Source organism: Salvelinus namaycush, chromosome 1 (assembly GCF_016432855.1).
Source record: "Salvelinus namaycush isolate Seneca chromosome 1, SaNama_1.0, whole genome shotgun sequence".
In the NCBI taxonomy this organism is placed as follows: Eukaryota; Metazoa; Chordata; class Actinopteri; order Salmoniformes; family Salmonidae; genus Salvelinus; species Salvelinus namaycush.
Window position 1 is genome coordinate 81,416,450 of NC_052307.1, and position 21,754 is coordinate 81,438,203.

The following is a 21,754-nucleotide window of genomic DNA, read 5'->3' on the forward strand; positions in this document are numbered from 1 at the left end:
CAGGGCTGAGTTTATCATCTCTAGTACAGTGGCAGAAGAATGGATAGTTTCATAGTGATGGTGTAATCGGTGTCAGAGAGGAGAGTCTCTCTCCCTCTCAAAGTAAAGATACCTTAATAGAAAATGGCTCAAGTAAAATCGATCCAGCAAAATACTACCAGTAAGTCTAAAAGTACTTGTTTTTAAATATACTTAAGTATCAAAAGTAAAAAATAATTTCAAATTCCATATAAACTAAACAGCAACATTTTCTTTTTTTAAATGTACGGATAGCCAAAAAGGGTTCTCCTATGGGGAGAGCCAAATAACCCTTTTGTTCTATGAGTGTAGTCTATGAGTGTAGTCTAACACATTAATCATATGCCTTGACAAAATGACAAAAAAACAGGGATGACATAGAAGATTAAACTCTAGCTGTTGCTGTGTTTTTTCTTCAGTAGCTATTAACATGTTTTTCTCCTTGCCTTAGACGACATTTCTTTAGATACCAGTCTCCTTTCGAACATAGACTGTATGCACATCGTACATAGTAACTCTAAAGTAGCTCCTAGTATGTTACCTGTTGGCACAGAAATGTATTCACGTTACCAAATATGTTATAAAAAGTTCAAAACACTGCATATCCAGTAAACCATACTTTCAATACATTAAACATTAAAACTAAATATATTTTGAATCAAACATAAACAGTCAGGAGGAAAAATGGCCCAGTGTAACTAGGGTATCAATGCCCAATAAGTTTAAAATTGTCCTATGATAGGGTTCGACCTGCAGGAACATTCAGGTGAATTTACATGTCATTTAGCAGACACTTTTGAAGCAAACTAGCAAGCAGGTCTTCCCTACACCGGAGTCTCCTACCAACATCCCCTGTAGACAGAAACACTTCACTTATACACAACCTGTTTGCACAGAGAGGGAGAGACTGACAGAGCAGGAGACCGAGGCAGCCTGATGGAGCAGGAGACAGACAGAACATCTCCATCGTCTGTTCCCCATGGTAGATGTTGATAAGGCTCAGTAGTGGAAATAACTAGAACACCATGAATCTCCACTCAGTGAGGTGCACGGTGAGTCTCTCAGCATCGGTCTCTGTCTGAGAATTCACGGTGTTCTGGAATTCTTTATTTACATGTTCTCTCAAACACTGACTGAGTAAATGTATAATGTTGGACAGAGTCCAGCCTCCTCTCACTAGCTGGCCCTTACACCTGCCAAAATAGTTATTCTTAGACATTGGAAGCAGGAAGGGAATTGGCTCTTTCATAACTAGGCAGCTTCCATCTTTGGGCAAGGGCTCTGGACCCAGTTTGAGGTCCATTCCTGCAGGGGGCAGTAGATAGAGCTAATAACTGATTATACATGTTCTTAGATACCCCAATATTTACAGAAACATCAATGACATTCTATTGATGCGTAATAATTCCAGATTATGAACCTCTGAATTAAATTGTCTCCCATAATAGTGCATGTTTCTACAACATACATGTAGGAACATACACCCCGACACAATGTAAGGGGTGCGTACTGGCGGCAGAGATGTCAGGCGCAGGAGAGCAAAAACGGTGTTTACAACGGCGCAGTTTAATAATAAAAACCACCAGAAACAGAACAATAAATCAATGGGTACAAAACCCGTCACACACCAGCATAACGTGCACAAGCACTACAATAAACAATTCCGGACGAGTACATGGAGGGGGGGAACAGTGTTAAATACACATGTAATGATGGAATTGAAACCAGGTGTGTGGGAAGACAAGACAAAACAAATGGAAAATGAAAAGTAGATCGATGATGGCTAGAAGACCGGCGACGTCGACCGCCGAACGAACAAGGAGAGGCCCCGACTTCGGCGGATGTCGTGACACTACAACATACATTGTGTTGGGGTGTATGTTCCTACAACATATGTTGTGTATGCATCTTATTAGTTTGTCTCCTCTAAATAAACTAATAGATGCAGTGCCTTCAGACCCCTTGACTTTTTCCACATTTTGTTACATTACAGCTTTATTCTAAAATGGATTAAATAAAACACACAAAGCAAAAACAGGTTTAGAATTTTTTGTAAATGTAAAAAAAAAAAAAAAACAGAAATACAAGTATTCACACCCTTTGCTATGACTCAAAATTTAGCTCAGGTACATTCTGTTTCCATAGAAACATCAAGGATGATCAATAACTTGGGAGTCCAACTGTGGTAAATTCAATTGATTGGACATGATTTGGAAAGGTACACACCTGTCTATATAAAAAGGTCTCAGTTGAGAGCAAAAAAAAGAAAAGAAATCAAGCCATGAGGTCAAAGGAATTGTCCGTAGAGCTCTGAGACAGGATTGTGCAAAGGCACAGATCTGGGGAAGGGTACCAACATTTTTTCGGCAAAATGGAAGGTCCCCAATAACACAGTGGCCTCCATCATTCTTAAATGGAAGAAGTTTGGAACCACCAAGACTCCTAGAGCTGGCTGCACAGCCAAACTGGGGAATTGGGGGAGATGTGCCTTGGTCAGGGAGATGAACAAGAACCCAATGGTCACTCTGGCAGAGCTCCAGAGTTCCTCTGAAGATGGGAGAACCTTCCAGAAGGACCACCATCTCTGTAGCACTCCACCACTCAGGCCTTTATGGTAGTTGCCAGACGGAAGCCACTCCTCAGTAAAAATGCATGACAGCCCGCTTGGAGTTTGCCAAAAGGCACCTAAAGGACTCTGACCATGAGAAACAAGATTATCTGATGAAACCAAGATTGAACCCTTTGTCCTGAATACCAAGCATTATGTCTGGAGGAATCATGGCACCATCCCTACGGTGAAGTATGGTGGTGAAAGCATCATGCTATGAGGATGCTTTTCAGCGGCAGGTACTGGAAGACTAGTCAGGAAAAAGACGAACGGAGCAAAGTACAGAGAGATCCTTGGTGAAATCCTGCTCTAGAGCGTCCAGGACCTCAGACTGGGGTAAAGGTTCACCTTCCAACAGGACAACGACCCTAAGTTTTTAATTTGTATATATTTAACTATCACACAGCCAAGACAACACAGGGGTGGCTTCGGGAAAAGTCTCTTAATGTCCTTGAGTGGCCCAGCTAGAGACCGGATATGAACCCGATTGAACATCTCTGGAGAGACCTGAAAATAGCTGTGCAGCGATGCTCCCCACCCAACCTGACAGAGCATGAGAGGAGAAACTCCCCAAATATAGGTGCGCCAAGCTTGTAGCGTCATACCCAAGAACACTTGAGGCTGTAATCTCTGCCAAAGGTGCATCAACAAAGTACTGAGTACTTATGTAAATGTGATATTTCAGTTTATTTTGTATACATAAACAAAAACACAGTAAACACTGACTGAGTCAAGTTGCAGAATGAAGATGTATGATATCACACATTTTGTAAAAATAAAATAACTAAATGAATGACGTAGTACACACACAAAAAAAAGTGGGGACCACTTTTGGCTCATGAGCCCCACTCAAAACTATCTGAAATTATACAAACATTTGAGAGTGCATCTTTAAAATGAATACTTCCCTTCACAAACAATATTTCTTCATAGTTATCATAATGGCCGATGCTTAATATATTTCAACATATCAGAAGTCTAGCCTAAAACATTTCACACAAAAACATTTGAAAACACCCATCAACATAGAAATTCCTGAGAATGCGTTCCATCTTAGATATCCATGTTGACGTGACCTGTGCCCGTACTCCGCAAATCAGTCCACAAACAATCTGTGGTGGACAGTAGGCTACAGGTCTGCGATACAATGCAACTTCAATTCTAAATAAACCTAAAGGTTGCAAGATCGAATCCCTGAGCTGACAAGGTAAAAATCTGTCGTTCTGCCCCTAAACAAGGCAGTTAACCCACTGTTCCTAGGCCGTCATTGACAATAAGAATTTGTTCTTAACTGAATTGCCTAGTTAAATAAAAGGTTAAAAAAAAAAATTGTGGCTGTGAGTTTGAATCCCATTTGGGGCAAGATTGTTTTAAGGAGCAAACCCTCCACTGCTGGTCCTCGAGGGAAATAGCACAAAAGTAGGCGATGATCAAAATGCATATAAAAATCTTATACAATTAAGTGTACACATGTAATTTCACCAATATTCATTGTAGTGACTAATATTTGTAATATTTTTTGGCCTAACCCTATAGCCTTTCAGTCGGAGTGACTCCAAGCTCCTTTAATGTTTATTTACTACGTGTTACCTGCTCTTCCATTCACAATACAACCAGAATTAGTGTAGGCCAAATAAATATTTGAAGTGTAGGCTGAACTAAAGTCCCATTTTCAATAGGTTATAGCTAGGGGGACACTATCTGGGGTGAATACGTGTAACATTCAACCTATAGTAGGCTAGGCTTGCCTATATCAACACAATTTTGGACATCATTTTGCTTTCAATAGCTATTTAAACCGGCAATAGGCTATCGTGTTGATATACGCTAGCCCAGCAAATAACACGTCCATGACAATGAAGATGGCTCTATTGTCGATCTGAATATCTATATAGGCTAAGTCAGTCAGTCAATAGCATGCGTTACAGAATAGGAGAGCAGTCAGTCAGTCAATAGCATGCGTTACAGAATAGGAGAGCAGTCAGTCAGTCAATAGCATGCGTTACAGAATAGGAGAGCAGTCAGTCAGTCAATAGCATGCGTTACAGAATAGGAGAGCAGTCAGTCAGTCAATAGCATGCGTTACAGAATAGGAGAGCAGTCAGTCAGTCAATAGCATGCGTTACAGAATAGGAGAGCAGTCAGTCAGTCAATAGCATGCGTTACAGAATAGGAGAGCAGTCAGTCAGTCAATAGCATGCGTTACAGAATAGGAGAGCAGTCAGTCAGTCAATAGCATGCGTTACAGAATAGGAGAGCAGTCAGTCAGTCAATAGCATGCGTTACAGAATAGGAGAGCAGTCAGTCAGTCAATAGCATGCGTTACAGAATAGGAGAGCAGTCAGTCAGTCAATAGCATGCGTTACAGAATAGGAGAGCAGTCAGTCAGTCAATAGCATGCGTTACAGAATAGGAGAGCAGTCAGTCAGTCAATAGCATGCGTTACAGAATAGGAGAGCAGTCAGTCAGTCAATAGCATGCGTTACAGAATAGGAGAGCAGTCAGTCAGTCAATAGCATGCGTTACAGAATAGGAGAGCAGTCAGTCAGTCAATAGCATGCGTTACAGAATAGGAGAGCAGTCAGTCAGTCAATAGCATGCGTTACAGAATAGGAGAGCAGTCAGTCAGTCAATAGCATGCGTTACAGAATAGGAGAGCAGTCAGTCAGTCAATAGCATGCGTTACAGAATAGGAGAGCAGTCAGTCAGTCAATAGCATGCGTTACAGAATAGGAGAGCAGTCAGTCAGTCAATAGCATGCGTTACAGAATAGGAGAGCAGTCAGTCAGTCAATAGCATGCGTTACAGAACAGGAGAGCAGTCAGTCAGTCAATAGCATGTGTTACAGAACAGGAGAGCAGTCAGTCAATAGCATGTGTTACAGAACAGGAGAGCAGTCAGTCAATAGCATGTGTTACAGAACAGGAGAGCAGTCAGTCAATAGCATGTGTTACAGAACAGGAGAGCAGTCAGTCAATAGCATGTGTTACAGAGTAGGAGAGCAGTCAGTCAATAGCATGTGTTACAGAACAGGAGAGCAGTCAGTCAATAGCATGTGTTACAGAACAGGAGAGCAGTCAGTCAATAGCATGTGTTACAGAACAGGAGAGCAGTCAGTCAATAGCATGTGTTACAGAACAGGAGAGCAGTCAGTCAATAGCATGTGTTACAGAACAGGAGAGCAGTCAGTCAATAGCATGTGTTACAGAACAGGAGAGCAGTCAGTCAATAGCATGTGTTACAGAACAGGAGAGCAGTCAGTCAATAGCATGTGTTACAGAACAGGAGAGCAGTCAGTCAATAGCATGTGTTACAGAACAGGAGAGCAGTCAGTCAATAGCATGTGTTACAGAACAGGAGAGCAGTCAGTCAATAGCATGTGTTACAGAACAGGAGAGCAGTCAGTCAATAGCATGTGTTACAGAACAGGAGAGCAGTCAGTCAATAGCATGTGTTACAGAACAGGAGAGCAGTCAGTCAATAGCATGTGTTACAGAACAGGAGAGCAGTCAGTCAATAGCATGTGTTACAGAACAGGAGAGCAGTCAGTCAATAGCATGTGTTACAGAGTAGGAGAGCAGTCAGTCAATAGCATGTGTTACAGAACAGGAGAGCAGTCAGTCAATAGCATGTGTTACAGAACAGGAGAGCAGTCAGTCAATAGCATGTGTTACAGGAGAGCAGTCAGTCAATAGCATGTGTTACAGAACAGGAGAGCAGTCAGTCAATAGCATGTGTTACAGAACAGGAGAGCAGTCAGTCAATAGCATGTGTTACAGAACAGGAGAGCAGTCAGTCAATAGCATGTGTTACAGAACAGGAGAGCAGTCAGTCAATAGCATGTGTTACAGAATAGGAGAGCAGTCAGTCAATAGCATGTGTTACAGAATAGGAGAGCAGTCAGTCAATAGCATGTGTTACAGAATAGGAGAGCAGTCAGTCAATAGCATGTGTTACAGAATAGGAGAGCAGTCAGTCAATAGCATGTGTTACAGAATAGGAGAGCAGTCAGTCAATAGCATGTGTTACAGAATAGGAGAGCAGTCAGTCAATAGCATGCGTTACAGAATAGGAGAGCAGTCAGTCAATAGCATGCGTTACAGAATAGGAGAGCAGTCAGTCAATAGCATGCGTTACAGGAGAGCAGTCAGTCGCTTACTGAATGGGCTTCATAAGTAGTGAAGCCATGAGGCTTCACCTCAGCGGATTTCTGGAGTAGCTTCGCCCTTTACTGGACACTTGGTGAACCTAGCCAGACCAGTCAATTTACACTGTTAAACAAGGTAGGCTAGATAATGATTATAAAAACATTGTAGCCCTAACTTACATGTGTAGTGTACACATCCATGCAGCCTCATATGCTGAGATATTATTAGGCCCTAGTAGCAGTGTTGGTGAAGGCTGAAGGCGTAGGCCTAGCGCTTTATGAAATTCATTCTTAGGCTTCATTTTTAAGGTGACGGCTGTAGTTTCCTTAACAATACCACAATGAATGTAAGTTCACAGGTTGAAACAGAAAAATTATAACACGGGAGATTCATACTTACGTCACAGGAGTTGAATATTGTCAGGAACTAGGAGTCTTACACTGAGGTAATCATCCAGACAGATTTTTGCATGTGATGCAGTTAATTTGAGTATAAGAACGTGCCAGTGGACTTCTGTTAAGGATGCATTAGTGAAAAAAACGCATTGGGTCATGCCAATTTTAAACTGGCCGAGACGGAATTTGTTACTGGATATAATCTGCTGGCCGTCCACAGCATCGTGGCTAATTTGGCCTATGAGACAAGCTAGCCATTTTAGACCAATGGTTAAACCATGGTCTAAGCCAAAGTTCATAAGTATGGCCCCACATTGTTCAAGTTCACACAAAACCAAAAACGGTAGTGCAGATAAAAGGATAAGGTATTTGAGCACGTAAATGCTGTGCAATGTAGACAATAGGCTAAAACCTATTTGATTAATCCGCTTTAATAAAAAGCTTTTTATAGTGTATATACAGCTGTAAGGGAAATTATCTTTATGAATTATAAGCGAAATCCCTTAAATAACTGTAGTTTGTGCATTTCCGAGAGCCTCATGGTGACGTTGTACTCATAGTTTCCATCGTGTATTCCAGTTTGGAGATTTTTATCGACTAGGGTTTCCCAGTAGTGGTGCCAGTTCCCATCTTTGTCTTTCCCAAATCCATACACATTCACCTGCATTGGAAATACATATTTAGAGAGTTAGTTTCATAATGTTTACCAAAAGGTTTTATTTATGGCAATGGGATATATTGTGTATCAGCCTACATGATTTGGGTCAGTAATATGTGACGATACCACAGATTGTCAGAACTACGCAAATCCATTAGGTGTCAGGGTTGGTTTCCTGCACTGCAATCATGTGTAGTACACAGTGTGTAGTGGGACGGCAGGTAACCTAGTGGTTAGAGCATTGGGCCAGTAACCGGAAGATTGCTGGATTGAATCCCTGAGCTGACAAGGTAAAAATCTGTACTTCTGCCCCTGAACAAGGCAGTTAACCCACTGTTCTCCGGGCGCCGAAGACGTGGATGTCGATTAAGGCACCTCTACCGCTCTGAATCAGAGCGGTTAGGTTAAAAGCGAAAGACACATTTCAATTGGACAACTGACTAGGTATTCCCCTTTCCCTAGAATACAGTGTGTAGTATACAGTGTGTCTTGCTGAGGAAGTACACACCTATCCACATTCCTAGCAGAGTATGTTGATATTTAGTATTTATTAGAATCCACATTAGTTCCTGTCAGGGAATGAGCTACTCTTCCTGGGGTCCAAACAATCACGTCGCAAAAGCCTACATCATAAATAAAACATAATTCAAGACATTACTCTAATATTACAAATGTACAATGTAAAATTCACAGTACCACAACATGACTGTGCATTTGCGTGCGTCTCTTCCGCATTGTGACATGAGGTGTTGTTGTATCTGTTGATATCTATAAGTCTTACCTTGTCACAGATGTGTAGGGATAATATCAAAGCCATGAATCCAGTGGAGGGGTATTTGCCCTGATAGTCAAGCCAGGTTTCATGAACATATTTCATAAACACAGGATTCAGAACCAATACCTGCATGGAATATATTGCACAATACATGTCTATCAACCTGATTTAATTAGAAAAAGAGGAATGTCTACTGTAATGCATCAAATTTGAGAAGTCACTTTGTTAGATTGATAGTGTCAGAGATGGGATGCCATGATGCAGTTAATACACTCCCATTCTGTGGCGGGCTCAAGCTCTGACTCGTAATGACACATTCACCCCTAGGCAAATAATAATACCAATGTAGCTCAGTTGGCAGAGCATGGCGTTTGCAACACCAGGGTTGTGGGTTCAATTCCCACAGGGGATCAGTATGAAAATGTATGCGCTCACTAAGTTGCTCTGGAAGAGAGTGTCTGCTAAATTACAAAATAAATAAATACATTTGACATCACCGCCTCCTTTGTTAGGAAACCACCTAACCATATATTTAGTTGTTGGTTTTAAAAACGGATCTTAACATGGCTCTGCCCATAACACACATCCTCAACTACAAGCAGACCTACTGTCCAAGAGACAGTATAAAAGATCATGCATTAGATATTGCCTGTGTACATGGATAATAACCATAATAAATTAACAAGGTGACTCACCAAATCTTTGTTGGCCTTTATCTTCTGTCTAAGTGGTAAATATGACCTGTTGAATAAAAGAAGACTTCATTTCATCTAGGAGGTGCTAGCTATGTTATCTTAGGAAAATGCATGGTGTAGCAGGGTTTCCCAACTCCAGTAGCCCTGGACCAGCACACCTGATTCAACTTGTCAATTAATCATCAAGACCTCAATTAGTTGAATCAGGTGTTTTTGTCCAGGCACTGTAGGACCGGTGTTGATTAACACTTAACTAAATCAGAAGAGTCCATGATAAGTTGTTACTCACAAAGTGATGTGAGACCCAGTGGTCATGGCGCCTGGTAGCCACTGAAGGTCCAGAGTCTTGAAGGGGATCAACAGGAACCTGGTGGTGTTGTCCAGGTCTATTGCACTCTCTGGGTACATGACGTGATACGTGGTCCGTTTCCCAACATCCCCCTCATAGCCAGAGGTAGGAGCCTTGTTCATTCTAGATAGCAGGAATCCATACAATAACTGCAATATTTCAAAGCTCTTCGTTCAACAGTGACAGAACGGGTAGCACCATCTTTATTTTAAGTAGTCGATTTCTTATTTTCGGCTTCTATGAGTTGATTGGCAGTCAGTAAACAAACTGAACTGGTGCATGCTGCTACCTGGAGTGTGCCGTCTGTACAGGCATAAAGCCAAGGTCGGTTATTTACTGCCACATTCAACTATGGAAGGTTTGTTCCTTTCTACTGGAGCGTGACCTCCTCTACTTCCCACAAATCTAAAAGCGTTGCATTGGTGGAGGCATGGGCTAGCTAGTGGAAGTGCCACCATATCTTACAGTGTCTACAGAAAGTATTCAGACCCCTTGACCATTTCCACATTTTGTTACGTTATAGCCTTATTCTAAAATGTATTAAATAAAGGCCTGATTGGTGGGGTTCTGCAGAGACGGTTGTCTTTCTGGAAGGTTCTCCCTTCTCCCCAAAGGAACTCTGGAGCTCTGTAAGTGACCATCAGGTTCTTGGTCACCTCCCTGACCAAGACCCTTCTCCCCCGATTCCTCAGGTTTGGCCGGGCAGCCAGCTCTAGGAACAGTCTTGGTGGTTCCAAACTTCTTCCATTTAAGAATGATGGAGGTCACGGTTCTTGGGAAACTTCAGTGTTGCAGAAATAAAAATGTTGGTACCCATACCCAGATCTGTGCCTCGACACCATCCTGTCTCAGACCGCTACAGACAATTCCTTCAATCTCATGGCTTGGTTTTTGCTCTGACATGTAGTGTCAACTGTGGGACCTTATATAGATAGACAGGAGTGTACCTTTCCAAATCATGTCCAATCAATTGAATGTACCACAGTTGGACTCCAAGTTATAAAAACCATCAAGGATGATCTTTGGACACTGTTAACTAACCTGACGAGCTTCAATGCCATACAACTCTCCTTCCGTGGCCTCCAATTGCTCTTAAATACAAGTAAAACTAAATGCATGCTCTTCAACCGATCGCTACCCGCACCTGCCTGCCAATCCAGCATCACTACTCTGGACGGTTCTGACCTAGAATATGTGGACAACTACAAATACCTAGGTGTCTGGTTAGACTGTAAACTCTCCTTCAGACTCACATTAAGCATCTCCAATCCAAAATTACATCTAGAATCATCTTCCTACTTCACAACAAAGCCTCCTTCACTCATGCTGCCAAACATACCCTCGTAAAACTGACTATCCTACTGATCCTTGACTTCAGCGATGTCATGTACAAAATAGCCTCCAACACTCTACTCAACAAATTGGATGCAGTCTATCACAGGGCCATCTGTTTTGTCACCAAAGCCCCATATACTACCCACCACTGCAACCTGTACGCTCTCGTTGGCTGGCCCTCGCTTCTTATTCGTCGCCAAATCCACTGGCTCCAGGTCATCTACAAGTCTCTGCTAGGTAAAGTCCGCCTTAGCTCACTGGTCATCATAGCAGCACCCACATGTAGCACGCGCTCCAGCACGTATATTTCACATGTCACCCCCAAAGCCATTTCCTCCTTTGGATGCCTTTCCTTCCAGTTCTCTGCTGCCAATGACTGGAACGAATTGCAAAAAAAAAATATATATATATATATATATTTTATTTTTATTTATTTTTTATCACTGAAGCTGGAGACTCATAGCTCCCTCACTAACTTTAAGCATCAGTTGTCAGAGCAACTCACAGATCACTGCACATAGCCCATCTGTAAATAGCCCATCCAACTACCTCATCACCATACTGTATTTAATTTTTTGCTCCTTTGCACCCCAGTATCTCTACTTGCACACTCATCTTCTGCACATCTATCACTCCAGTGTTTAATTGATTGCTAAATTGTAATTATTTCACCACTATGGCCTATTTATTGCCTTACCTCATTTGCACACACTGTATAGACTATTTTTCTATTGTTTTATTGACTGTATGTTTGTTTATTCCATGTGTAACTCTGTGTTGTTGTTTGTGTCGCACTGCTTTGCTTTATCTTGGCCAGGTCGCAGTTGTAAATGAGAACTTGTTCTCAACTGGCCTACCTGGTGAAATAAAAAAATATATTTTATTTTTAATCAATGGAAACAGGATGTATCCAAGCTCAATTTGAGTTTCATAGCAAAGGGTCTGAATCCTTATGGAAATTTGATATAAATTTGCAAAAATGTTGAGAAACCTGTTTTCACTTTGTCATTATGGGGTATTGTGTGTAGATTGAGGATTATTTTATTTAATCCATTTTAGAATAAGGCTGTAACGTAACAACATGTGGAAACTGGGAAGAGGTCTGAATACTTTCAGAATGCACTGTATATAGTAATTTATTTTCAAACCAGTGATGGGAAGTGAACAAGTGCACACTGAGCTGGTGGGGATAATTGGGACATAACTCTCAATTAAATTGGCTGATCCCTCCTACTGACCTGGATGGCAGGCACGTGCACAGACAGGGTTCTACCTGTGCCTGAGCACCTGTCCCTTTGCCCTCCCACTTGCCAAGTGCCCTTTTGGGTGGTGGTATAATTATCATTTTTTTTTGTATACAGTTTGTCTTTGTTGTTCTGAACCCACTGCCCCCCAAATTGTGACATCTTCAAGTTCACCACCCTGACCCCTGGTCTGCCCTGTACGGAGCTTGCGTGCGCCCGGTTGCACCCAGTCTGCCCTGTACGGAGCTTGCGTGTGCCCGGTTGCCCCCAGTCTGACCTGTACGGAGCTTGCGTGCGCCCGGTTGCCCCCAGTCTGCCCTGTACGGAGCTTGCGTGCGCCCGGTTGCCCCCAGTCTGCCCTGTACGGAGCTTGCGTGCCCCCGGTTGCCCCCAGTCTGCCCCAGTCTGCCCCAGTCTGCCCCAGTCTGCCCCAGTCTGCCCTGTACGGAGCTTGCGTGCGCCCGGTTGCCCCAAGTCTGCCCTTGCGCGCGCCCCATTATCCAAACGATTTGAGATGCGGTCACCAGTTGAGTGTGTGTAGCAAGCCATCTAGTGTAAATATCAACAGTACTGCCACAGCAGCATAACATTTGATCAACAATTGATTTACATAATAGTCAGTCTGGTGGGCTGATCGCCCGTCTTTCTGCTGCGTGTTGGCTGTTGCCGGTGGGTGCCCTTCTTTTCCAATTTTGAGCACCTACAAGGTCTGTTTACGGCCCTGCTTTATGGAATCCTGTGATCCTTCCTTAACCCATAGGAAGACCCACCCAGTTGACTAACTCAAAATGGCTTAAGTCTTCAATGGCACTGCCAATGCTTAAACAGGCTTTGTGACAAGTGCGCCCTCCGTAGGCCTACCTTATGACGACGTCACTGGAGTCTATGAGGGCTCCGAAGTGGGAACCCTTGAGGTTCCCAGAGTTCCCCACCACAGCACAGCTTCCATGGCGCTCATGGCCCGCGTCCATGTGGAAGTCAGCATCAGGGATGACCTGGAACAACTTCTCCACCACCTCGCTGAATTTGGCTGTGCTATTGTCATTCTGGATTTCCTGGTGATAAGATGGTACTTTATTTGATTGCACCAGTCAACACATAAAACACCAAAAATACACAATGGACACGCAGCACAACTCAGATGACAATCATAACATCAGCACAAACCAGTCAAATCTGATGATGTATATTGTGTGATTTGTATACAATGATTTCATGTTCACCTGCCCAGCAACTGCAGAGGGAACTGAGCTGTTAAATCTGCTGCAATGCATCATTCCTGAGTATTCTGAGACTTATGTTTGGATTGTACATGGTCTCTGTCCAGAAAAACAGGTTATTGGTGACTACAATAGCAATCAGTTAATCAGTTGTCAGTGACAATGCTTGTATTGCAGCGTGTGAAAGAGCTGGCCTTACTCGATCACTTAAAGAGGCTTAAAAACAGAAGTGTGAATATTATTTTTTTTATTGTAAAAGGGCAGGATAAAACAGGAAAACTGACAGCTAAAACTGTGGTTCACCAGCTGCATTCACACAGGCAACCAAATTCTGACCTTTGCTCCACAAGGATCTCTAAACAATGACACCAGTTCATTCAATAATTCGGTCAGAGGGACCACAAGTGTTCAATTAACCAGCCAATCAGGATTCAAAACCAATTAACAGGGAAGAGGCACAATTTACAGTGTTGCCTGGAATGACAAATGGTTAAAATGAGAGGAATTCTGCATCCAACTTGTTTTATCCGGTAGATTAGCAATACATTAAGACAATGTCCTAGTAGTGAAGGGCTCACTCATTCACACAGCCTAAACCCAACCAATACAAGTTCATTCTGAATTAAACAACAAGAGAAAAAGAAACATGCAACAGTATTAACAAGATACTTAACATGTTTGGCCATTTCAATGTATAGTAGTAATGAGCGTTTGGGACATTCATTGACCAACGTTAATAGGCTAATCGATCTCCAAGGCATTTCTAGTCGATCGCCAAACATTTCTGTAAAAAACCCAACGATAAAGCCTTGTGTTCCTATTTTTTTATTATTAGTCTCGGGCTGTTGTTGTTAGGTGCAGCCAATTTAGCTTCCCTGCGCCCCGGGTAGGCAAACTGTTGCCATGTCATGTGTCTGAAGGTACAAACTCTGCCTTCCCGGTGGGCCTGGAGAGGAAATTAAGTCCACTATGCCAATGCTGGTCAATCAGATTGCTCAAATGACCGAGTCTGCAGTAACGTAGCAGGCATAAAAGAAAGCTACGGCAAAATTGATACTGTGAGATTTCAAAAACATGACTAGATTGACACTCAATGAGTACAGCAAAGAGCTGCTGTTTTTATGAGTGAGTTTGTTTAAGTTCTTACCCCGCAATGTCAACACTTTGTATTCAACACTTGTATAACCAACGCTACATCAAGCAATGCAGCAGTAATGATTGAGTATGAAGTGCATCTATAGGCTTGCGATGTATTTTTAGCGGGTTGGGTCTTTTTTAATATCAATGAATATTTCACTTTCTCTGTTCATAGGAGTAACAACATGAATTTCTGCATGAGGCAGAAATAATGCGGTGCGACTCCAGTTTCGCCATCAGCTGGAAGACGGTGACCCTTTTTGGTCAGTGTCAGTGGAGGGAAGGGAGAGCGGAGAGATGTTGAGAGACGGACCCTCAGTCTGCTGCTCTCTCCCTCCGCTGAGACTGACCATCAGATGTAGGCACCATCAGCCCAGTAAAATAAACAGCTAATTATTTAAATGTATGCTCACTCAGCTGTGCCTCACAACTAATACAACAATAGATCTATTACCGGTGTGATCATATAGTCCACCTCAAATTTGGATTAAAAATAAAAAATGTCCTGAACAACAATGCATTGGCAGGTAAATTCAAGCAAAGCCAGTATGCGGTGATAATGTATTGGGCCAATAGTTTACTGCACAAACCTCATTGTTACAGTACTGTTTTTAATTGGTTATTGTTGCATAGGCTTACAATTAATCATGTTGTTAAAATAATTTTAAAAAATCAGAGCGGTAGATCTCGGCATGCATTTTGACTCAGTGATCTTGACTCAGAAAAGGTTGGTGACCACTGGGCCAATCTATATTGGAGGCTACTGTGACAGTTGATCAGTCTCATGGGCAAAAACTGGTTGAATAAATGTTTCCACATCATAGGTCTATGACCTTGCATCAAAATGGAACATTAATTGGACTTGCATAAAATCATCAATGTGAGGGAATTGCGTCTTCACCGAACGTTTAATCTAAATACAATAACATGGTATGTTTTGTTGATTTCACGTTAGTTGACAGCTCAACCGAAATGTAAATCAAAACGAAAAAGTTTGAAATGATGTCTGCGCTCAGTGGGGTTGTTCTTTAGAGATGGGGTAAGTTAGTGCAATAACGTTTTGAATAAGCAATCATTACGCTTTGAATAAGCAATCATTACGCGCCACAAGCTACTCTGGTGGGATCGTGTTTTATTTTTCCTAATTTATTTTTGTTTTCTTTTAACGGTTGACTCAATAAGCATAGTCTTTTTGATGTTGCTAGGGTCAGTGTATAGGCTATAACTTTAATGAATTATAGGCCTATTGCTGAATGCGAACGTGTTGGACTTGCGCTGGAAATGCTTCTATTTATACAATGTTTGTCATGGCTTTTTGTTTTGTAACGACCCTGGGTTTATGAGCGCGGATATCGATTCTGCCGCTCGAGCATGCTTTTGGGCCACAGTTGATAGCCCGCTGGACTTCGGGCTAGAAGGTCGACGCCAGCTCCCTGCCTGTTACATTAGTTAAGACATATTTAAATATTAATCAAAAAAATATATTTAGCCTACCCGCCACCACGTTCTGGTATCATCGGGGAGTTCCTTGTTCTCTCTCGTCAGAAATGGTTTGATAGATCTGATGAAGCGCTTCTGAAACCATGGGTCGTCGTCCGGCGGTGGAGAGAAGATACGGTCCAGCGGCCGAAGGGCATTTTTTACAAAATCAACAAATGAATTGGAGGATTGCTGTCCAGAATAAAACACAATGATAGTAGTGATGCAGAGTAGAACCTTGGTTAGAAGGCATTTTCTAATCCTGAAGATACTCATTTCGTAGGTGGTATAGAATCCTCACCACCTGTGAAGAGATCAATAATGAATATGTGACAACGTCCCTAATAATGCTGGTTTCAAATCATCAAGGATCTGGCCGAGCTTTCAAGACTACTGCGAACTTGGAAAGAAAAATCGTTTGATTCTTCTTCTATGAGGTTTAACGGCGGTTGGCATCCAATTTGTTGCGTTACCGCCACCTACTAGACTGGAGTACAACTCCCTTATACCTTGCTTGAAAAATTAAAATGTACTAAATAAATACCCTACCATCTAACACTACACTCACTAATTTCAAAATTATATAAAATTAAATTAACACCACCCTACTCCATTAAATGGGACATCACCACTTAACACACCCTGTAACTCTTCTGATGTCAAGTCTCGCACACCCAAATACCTCTTTGCAGCTGCCACCACAACCTCAATTTTCTGCGACTTGCTATAAATGATACAAATCTAATCTTACTGAAACTTATATCACTTTTGGCCTATCCCTTTGTACTGGTATACCTCTACTACTCTCACCACTCCTCTACTTTCTTCACTGGGGGTACAATCACTGTGGAAGCCAAGCCATATTATAACCTATGTGTTGTGATAATTGCGAAGTAAATCACTGTGGAAGCCAAGCCATATTATAACCTATGTGTTGTGATAATTGTGAAGTAAATCACTGTGGAAGCCAAGCCATATTATAACCTATGTGTTGTGATAATTGTGAAGTAAATCACTGTGGAAGCCAAGCCATATTATAACCTATGTGTTGTGATAATTGTGAAGTAAATCACTGTGGAAGCCAAGCCATATTATAACCCATGTGTTGTGATAATTGTGAAGTAAATCACTGTGGAAGCCAAGCCATATTATAACCTATGTGTTGTGATAATTGTGAAGTAAATCACTGTGGAAGCCAAGCCATATTATAACCTATGTGTTGTGATAATTGTGAAGTAAATCACTGTGGAAGCCAAGCCATATTATAACCCATGTGTTGTGATAATTGTGAAGTAAATCACTGTGGAAGCCAAGCCATATTATAACCTATGTGTTGTGATAATTGTGAAGTAAATCACTGTGGAAGCCAAGCCATATTATAACCCATGTGTTGTGATAATTGTGAAGTAAATCACTGTGGAAGCCAAGCCATATTATAACCTATGTGTTGTGATAATTGTGAAGTAAATCACTGTGGAAGCCAAGCCATATTATAACCTATGTGTTGTGATAATTGTGAAGTAAATCACTGTGGAAGCCAAGCCATATTATAACCTATGTGTTGTGATAATTGTGAAGTAAATCACTGTGGAAGCCAAGCCATATTATAACCTATGTGTCGTTGTCACGATCGTCAAAGGGACTGAGAGAGGACCAAGGCGCAGCGCGTGGAAAGTACATCTTCTCTTTATTAGAAGGAAAAACCCGAAACAAAAACAAACAGACGAACGTGAAGCTAAGCAAGAACTAAGTGCATACATGCAACATAGAACATCGACATAGACAATTCCCCACAAACAGCTAAAGCCTATGGTTGCCTTAAATATGGCTCCCAATCAGAGACAACAATAACCAGCTGTCTCTAATTGAGACCCAATTCAGGCAACCATAGACTTTCCTAGATACCTACACTCAACCATAGACACAGCTAGACTTCTATACTAAACATGAACCCAACTACTCTAATAAACCCCCTAAACTTTACAACCACCCTAGACACTACAAAAAACACATACATTCCCCATGTCACACCCTGACCTAACTAAAATAATAAAGAAAACAAAGAATACTAAGGCCAGGGCGTGACATAACCCCCCCCCTTAAGGTGCGAACTCCGGGCGCACCAGCACAGTCTAGGGGAGGGTCTGGGTGGGCGTTCGTCCACGGCGGCGGCTCCGGCACTGGTCGTGGTCCCCACCCCACCACAGTCACTACCCGCCTCCGTAGCCTCCTCCAAATGGCCACCCTCCACATTAACCCCACCGGACTAAGGGGCAGCACCGGACTAAGGGGCAGCACCGGACTAAGGGGCAGCACCGGACTAAGGGGCAGCACCGGACTAAGGGGCAGCACCGGACTAAGGGGCAGCACCGGACTAAGGGGCAGCACCAGACTAAGGGGCAGCACCAGGATAAGGGGCAGCACCAGGATAAGGGGCAGCACCAGGATAAGGGGCAGCACCAGGATAAGGGGCAGCACCAGGATAAGGGGCAGCACCAGGATAAGGGGCAGCACCAGGATAAGGGGCAGCACCAGGATAAGGGGCAGCACCAGGATAAGGGGCAGCACCAGGATAAGGGGCAGCTCCGGACTGAGGGACGGATCCTGGCTGGACGGCTCTGGCGGATCCTGGCTGGACGGCTCATGGCTGGCTGACGGATCTGGCTGCTCATGGCTGGCTGACGGATCTGGCTGCTCATGGCTGGCTGACGGATCTGGCTGCTCATGGCTGGCTGACGGATCTGGCTGCTCATGGCTGGCTGACGGATCTGGCTGCTCATGGCTGGCTGACGGATCTGGCTGCTCATGGCTGGCTGACGGATCTGGCAGATCCTGTCTGGCTGGCGGCTCTGGCAGATCCTGTCTGGTTGGCGGCTCTGGCAGATCCTGTCTGGTTGGCGGCTCTGGCAGATCCTGTCTGGTTGGCGGCTCTGGCAGATCCTGTCTGGTTGGCGGCTCTGGCAGATCCTGTCTGGTTGGCGGCTCTGGCAGATCCTGACTGACGGATGGCTCTGGGCAGACGGACGGCTCTAACGGCTCGGGGCAGACGGACGGCTCTGACGGCTCGGGGCAGACGGACGGCTCAGACGGCGCTGGGCAGACAGACGGCTCAGACGGCGCTGGGCAGACAGACGGCTCAGACGGCGCTGGGCAGACAGACGGCTCAGACGGCGTTGGGCAGACAGACGGCTCAGACGGCGCTGGGCAGACAGACGGCTCAGACGGCGCTGGGTAGACGGACGGCTCAGACGGCGCTGGGTAGACGGACGGCTCAGACGGCGCTGGGTAGACGGACGGCTCAGACGGCGCTGGGTAGACGGACGGCTCAGACGGCGCTGGGTAGACGGACGGCTCAGACGGCGCTGGGTAGACGGACGGCTCAGACGGCGCTGGGTAGACGGACGGCTCAGACGGCGCTGGGTAGACGGACGGCTCAGATGGCGCTTGGCAGACGGGCGGCTCAGATGGCGCTTGGCAGACGGGCGGCTCAGATGGCGCTTGGCAGACGGGTGGCTCAGATGGCGCTTGAGAGACGGGTGGCTCAGATGGCGCTTGGCAGACGGGCAGTTCAGGCCCCGCTGTGCAGACGGCAGACTCTGGCCGGCTGAGGCGCACTGTAGGCCTGGTGCGTGGTGCCGGAACTGGTGTTACCGGGCTGGGGACACGCACCTTCAGGCTAGTGCGGGGAGAAGGAACAGGGCATACTGGACCCTGGAGACGCACATTAGGCCTAGTGCGTGGTGCCGGAACTGGTGGTACCGGGCTGGGGACACGCATCTCAGGGCTAGTGCGGGGAGCAGCAACAGGACGCACAGGACTCTGGGGACACACAGGAGGCTTGGTGCGTGGTGTAGGCACCGGTGGCAAAGGGCTGGAGACACGCACCATAGGGCTAGTGCGTGGAGGAGGCACTGGTGGTACTGGGTCGGGGCGGGGAGGTGGCGCCGGAAATACCGGACCGTGCATGCGTACTGGCTCCCTTGAGCACTGAGCCTGCCCAACCTTACCTGGTTGTATGCTCCCCGTCGCCCGACCAGTGCGGGGAGGTGGAATAACCTGCACCGGGCTATGTAGGCGAACCGGGGACACCATGCGTAAGGCTGGTGCCATGTACGCCGGCCCGAGGAGACGCACTGGTGACCAGATACGTTGGACCGGCTTCATGACATCCGGCTCAACGCTCAATCTAGCCCGGCCGATAAGTGGAGCTGGAATGTACCGAACCTGGCTATGCACGCGTACAGGAGACACCATGCGCTCTACTGCGTAACACGGTGTCTGCCCGTACTCTCGCTCTCCACGGTAAGTACAGGGAGTAGGCGCAGGTCTCCTACCTGACTTCGCCACACTCCCTTTAAGGCCCCCCCCAAGAAATTTTTGGGTTGTACTCACGGGCTTCCAGCCTTGCTTCTGTGCTGCCTCCTCATATCGCCTCCTCTCGGCTTTAGCTGCCTCCAGCTCTTCACGAGGGAGGCGATATTCTCCCGGTTGTGCCCAAGGCCCCTTACCATCCAGTATCTCCTCCCATGTCCATGAATCCTGTGTAGGTGGATCCTGTTGCCGCTTGACACGCCGCTTGGTCGTAGATTGGTGGGGAATTCTGTCACGATCGTCAAAGGGACTGAGAGAGGACCAAGGCACAGCGCGTGGAAAGTACATCTTCTCTTTATTAGAAGAAGGAAAAACCCGAAACAAAAACAAACAGACGAACGTGAAGCTAAGCAAGAACTAAGTGCATACATGCAACATAGAACATCGACATAGACAATTCCCCACAAACAGCTAAAGCCTATGGTTGCCTTAAATATGGCTCCCAATCAGAGACAACAATAACCAGCTGTCTCTAATTGAGACCCAATTCAGGCAACCATAGACTTTCCTAGATACCTACACTCAACCATAGACACAGCTAGACTTCTATACTAAACATGAACCCAACTACTCTAATAAACCCCTAAACTTTACAACCACCCTAGACACTACAAAAAACACATACATTCCCCATGTCACACCCTGACCTAACTAAAATAATAAAGAAAACAAAGAATACTAAGGCCAGGGCGTGACAGTCGTGATAATTGCGAAGTAAATCACTGTGGAAGCCAAGCCATATTATAACCTATGTGTTGTGATAATTGCGTTGTTTGTTCTCTAAATCCTGTTAATTCATATGCCTTGCGACCGTGATATATAGTTCTAAAAGCCGAGACAATAAGAAGACACAGTGGCAGAATAAATTCAACCACATCTTCTCGGTCTATCGTTCTATCATACAGTACACGCTTTTATTTTTTGTTGTCTTAGACTATCTGGCTAAAATGCTTGCTTTCCAGCCTAACTTCCATTCATGGGCAACGTGAACTAGTTAACATTAGCCTCCTACATATTGAACTTCCATCCTCTCAAGCCAGGGGCACAACAATGTATGAATTAATGGTTGAATCAGAATCTCCCTAATAATCATTGGCCAGTATGGATAATTAAGTAAAACCACAAGTCCAAATCCCTATCTCCATCCATGGCTAATTTAGGAAAGAGACAAATTTCAGCTAGCTAGCCGCCGGAGGACAACACAACCAGATGCAACAATTCAAGTTTTTCTGTCAATGACATATGCTCTCAATGGGATTTGATAGGAGCAGTGGCGACCCGTCTTCAGGGCAACAAAAATATATATATATAAAAAAAAATAT

The 21,754-nt window shown here is 44.3% G+C and overlaps 1 protein-coding gene across 1 annotated transcript; it reads right to left on the minus strand.

The window, feature by feature from the left end:
• Positions 1–3,294: 3,294 nt before the first annotated feature.
• On the minus strand, positions 3,295–16,441 carry LOC120049821 (CMP-N-acetylneuraminate-beta-galactosamide-alpha-2,3-sialyltransferase 1-like). The gene is made up of 6 exons (XM_038996270.1): positions 16,077–16,441; positions 13,087–13,280; positions 9,587–9,769; positions 9,298–9,343; positions 8,609–8,728; positions 3,295–7,830 (listed from the first exon to the last, which is right to left on the minus strand). Exons 1-6 carry the CDS (start codon positions 16,335–16,337, stop codon positions 7,657–7,659), a joined length of 978 nt encoding a protein of 325 aa, XP_038852198.1. The 5' UTR covers positions 16,338–16,441; the 3' UTR covers positions 3,295–7,656.
• Positions 16,442–21,754: the final 5,313 nt, after the last annotated feature.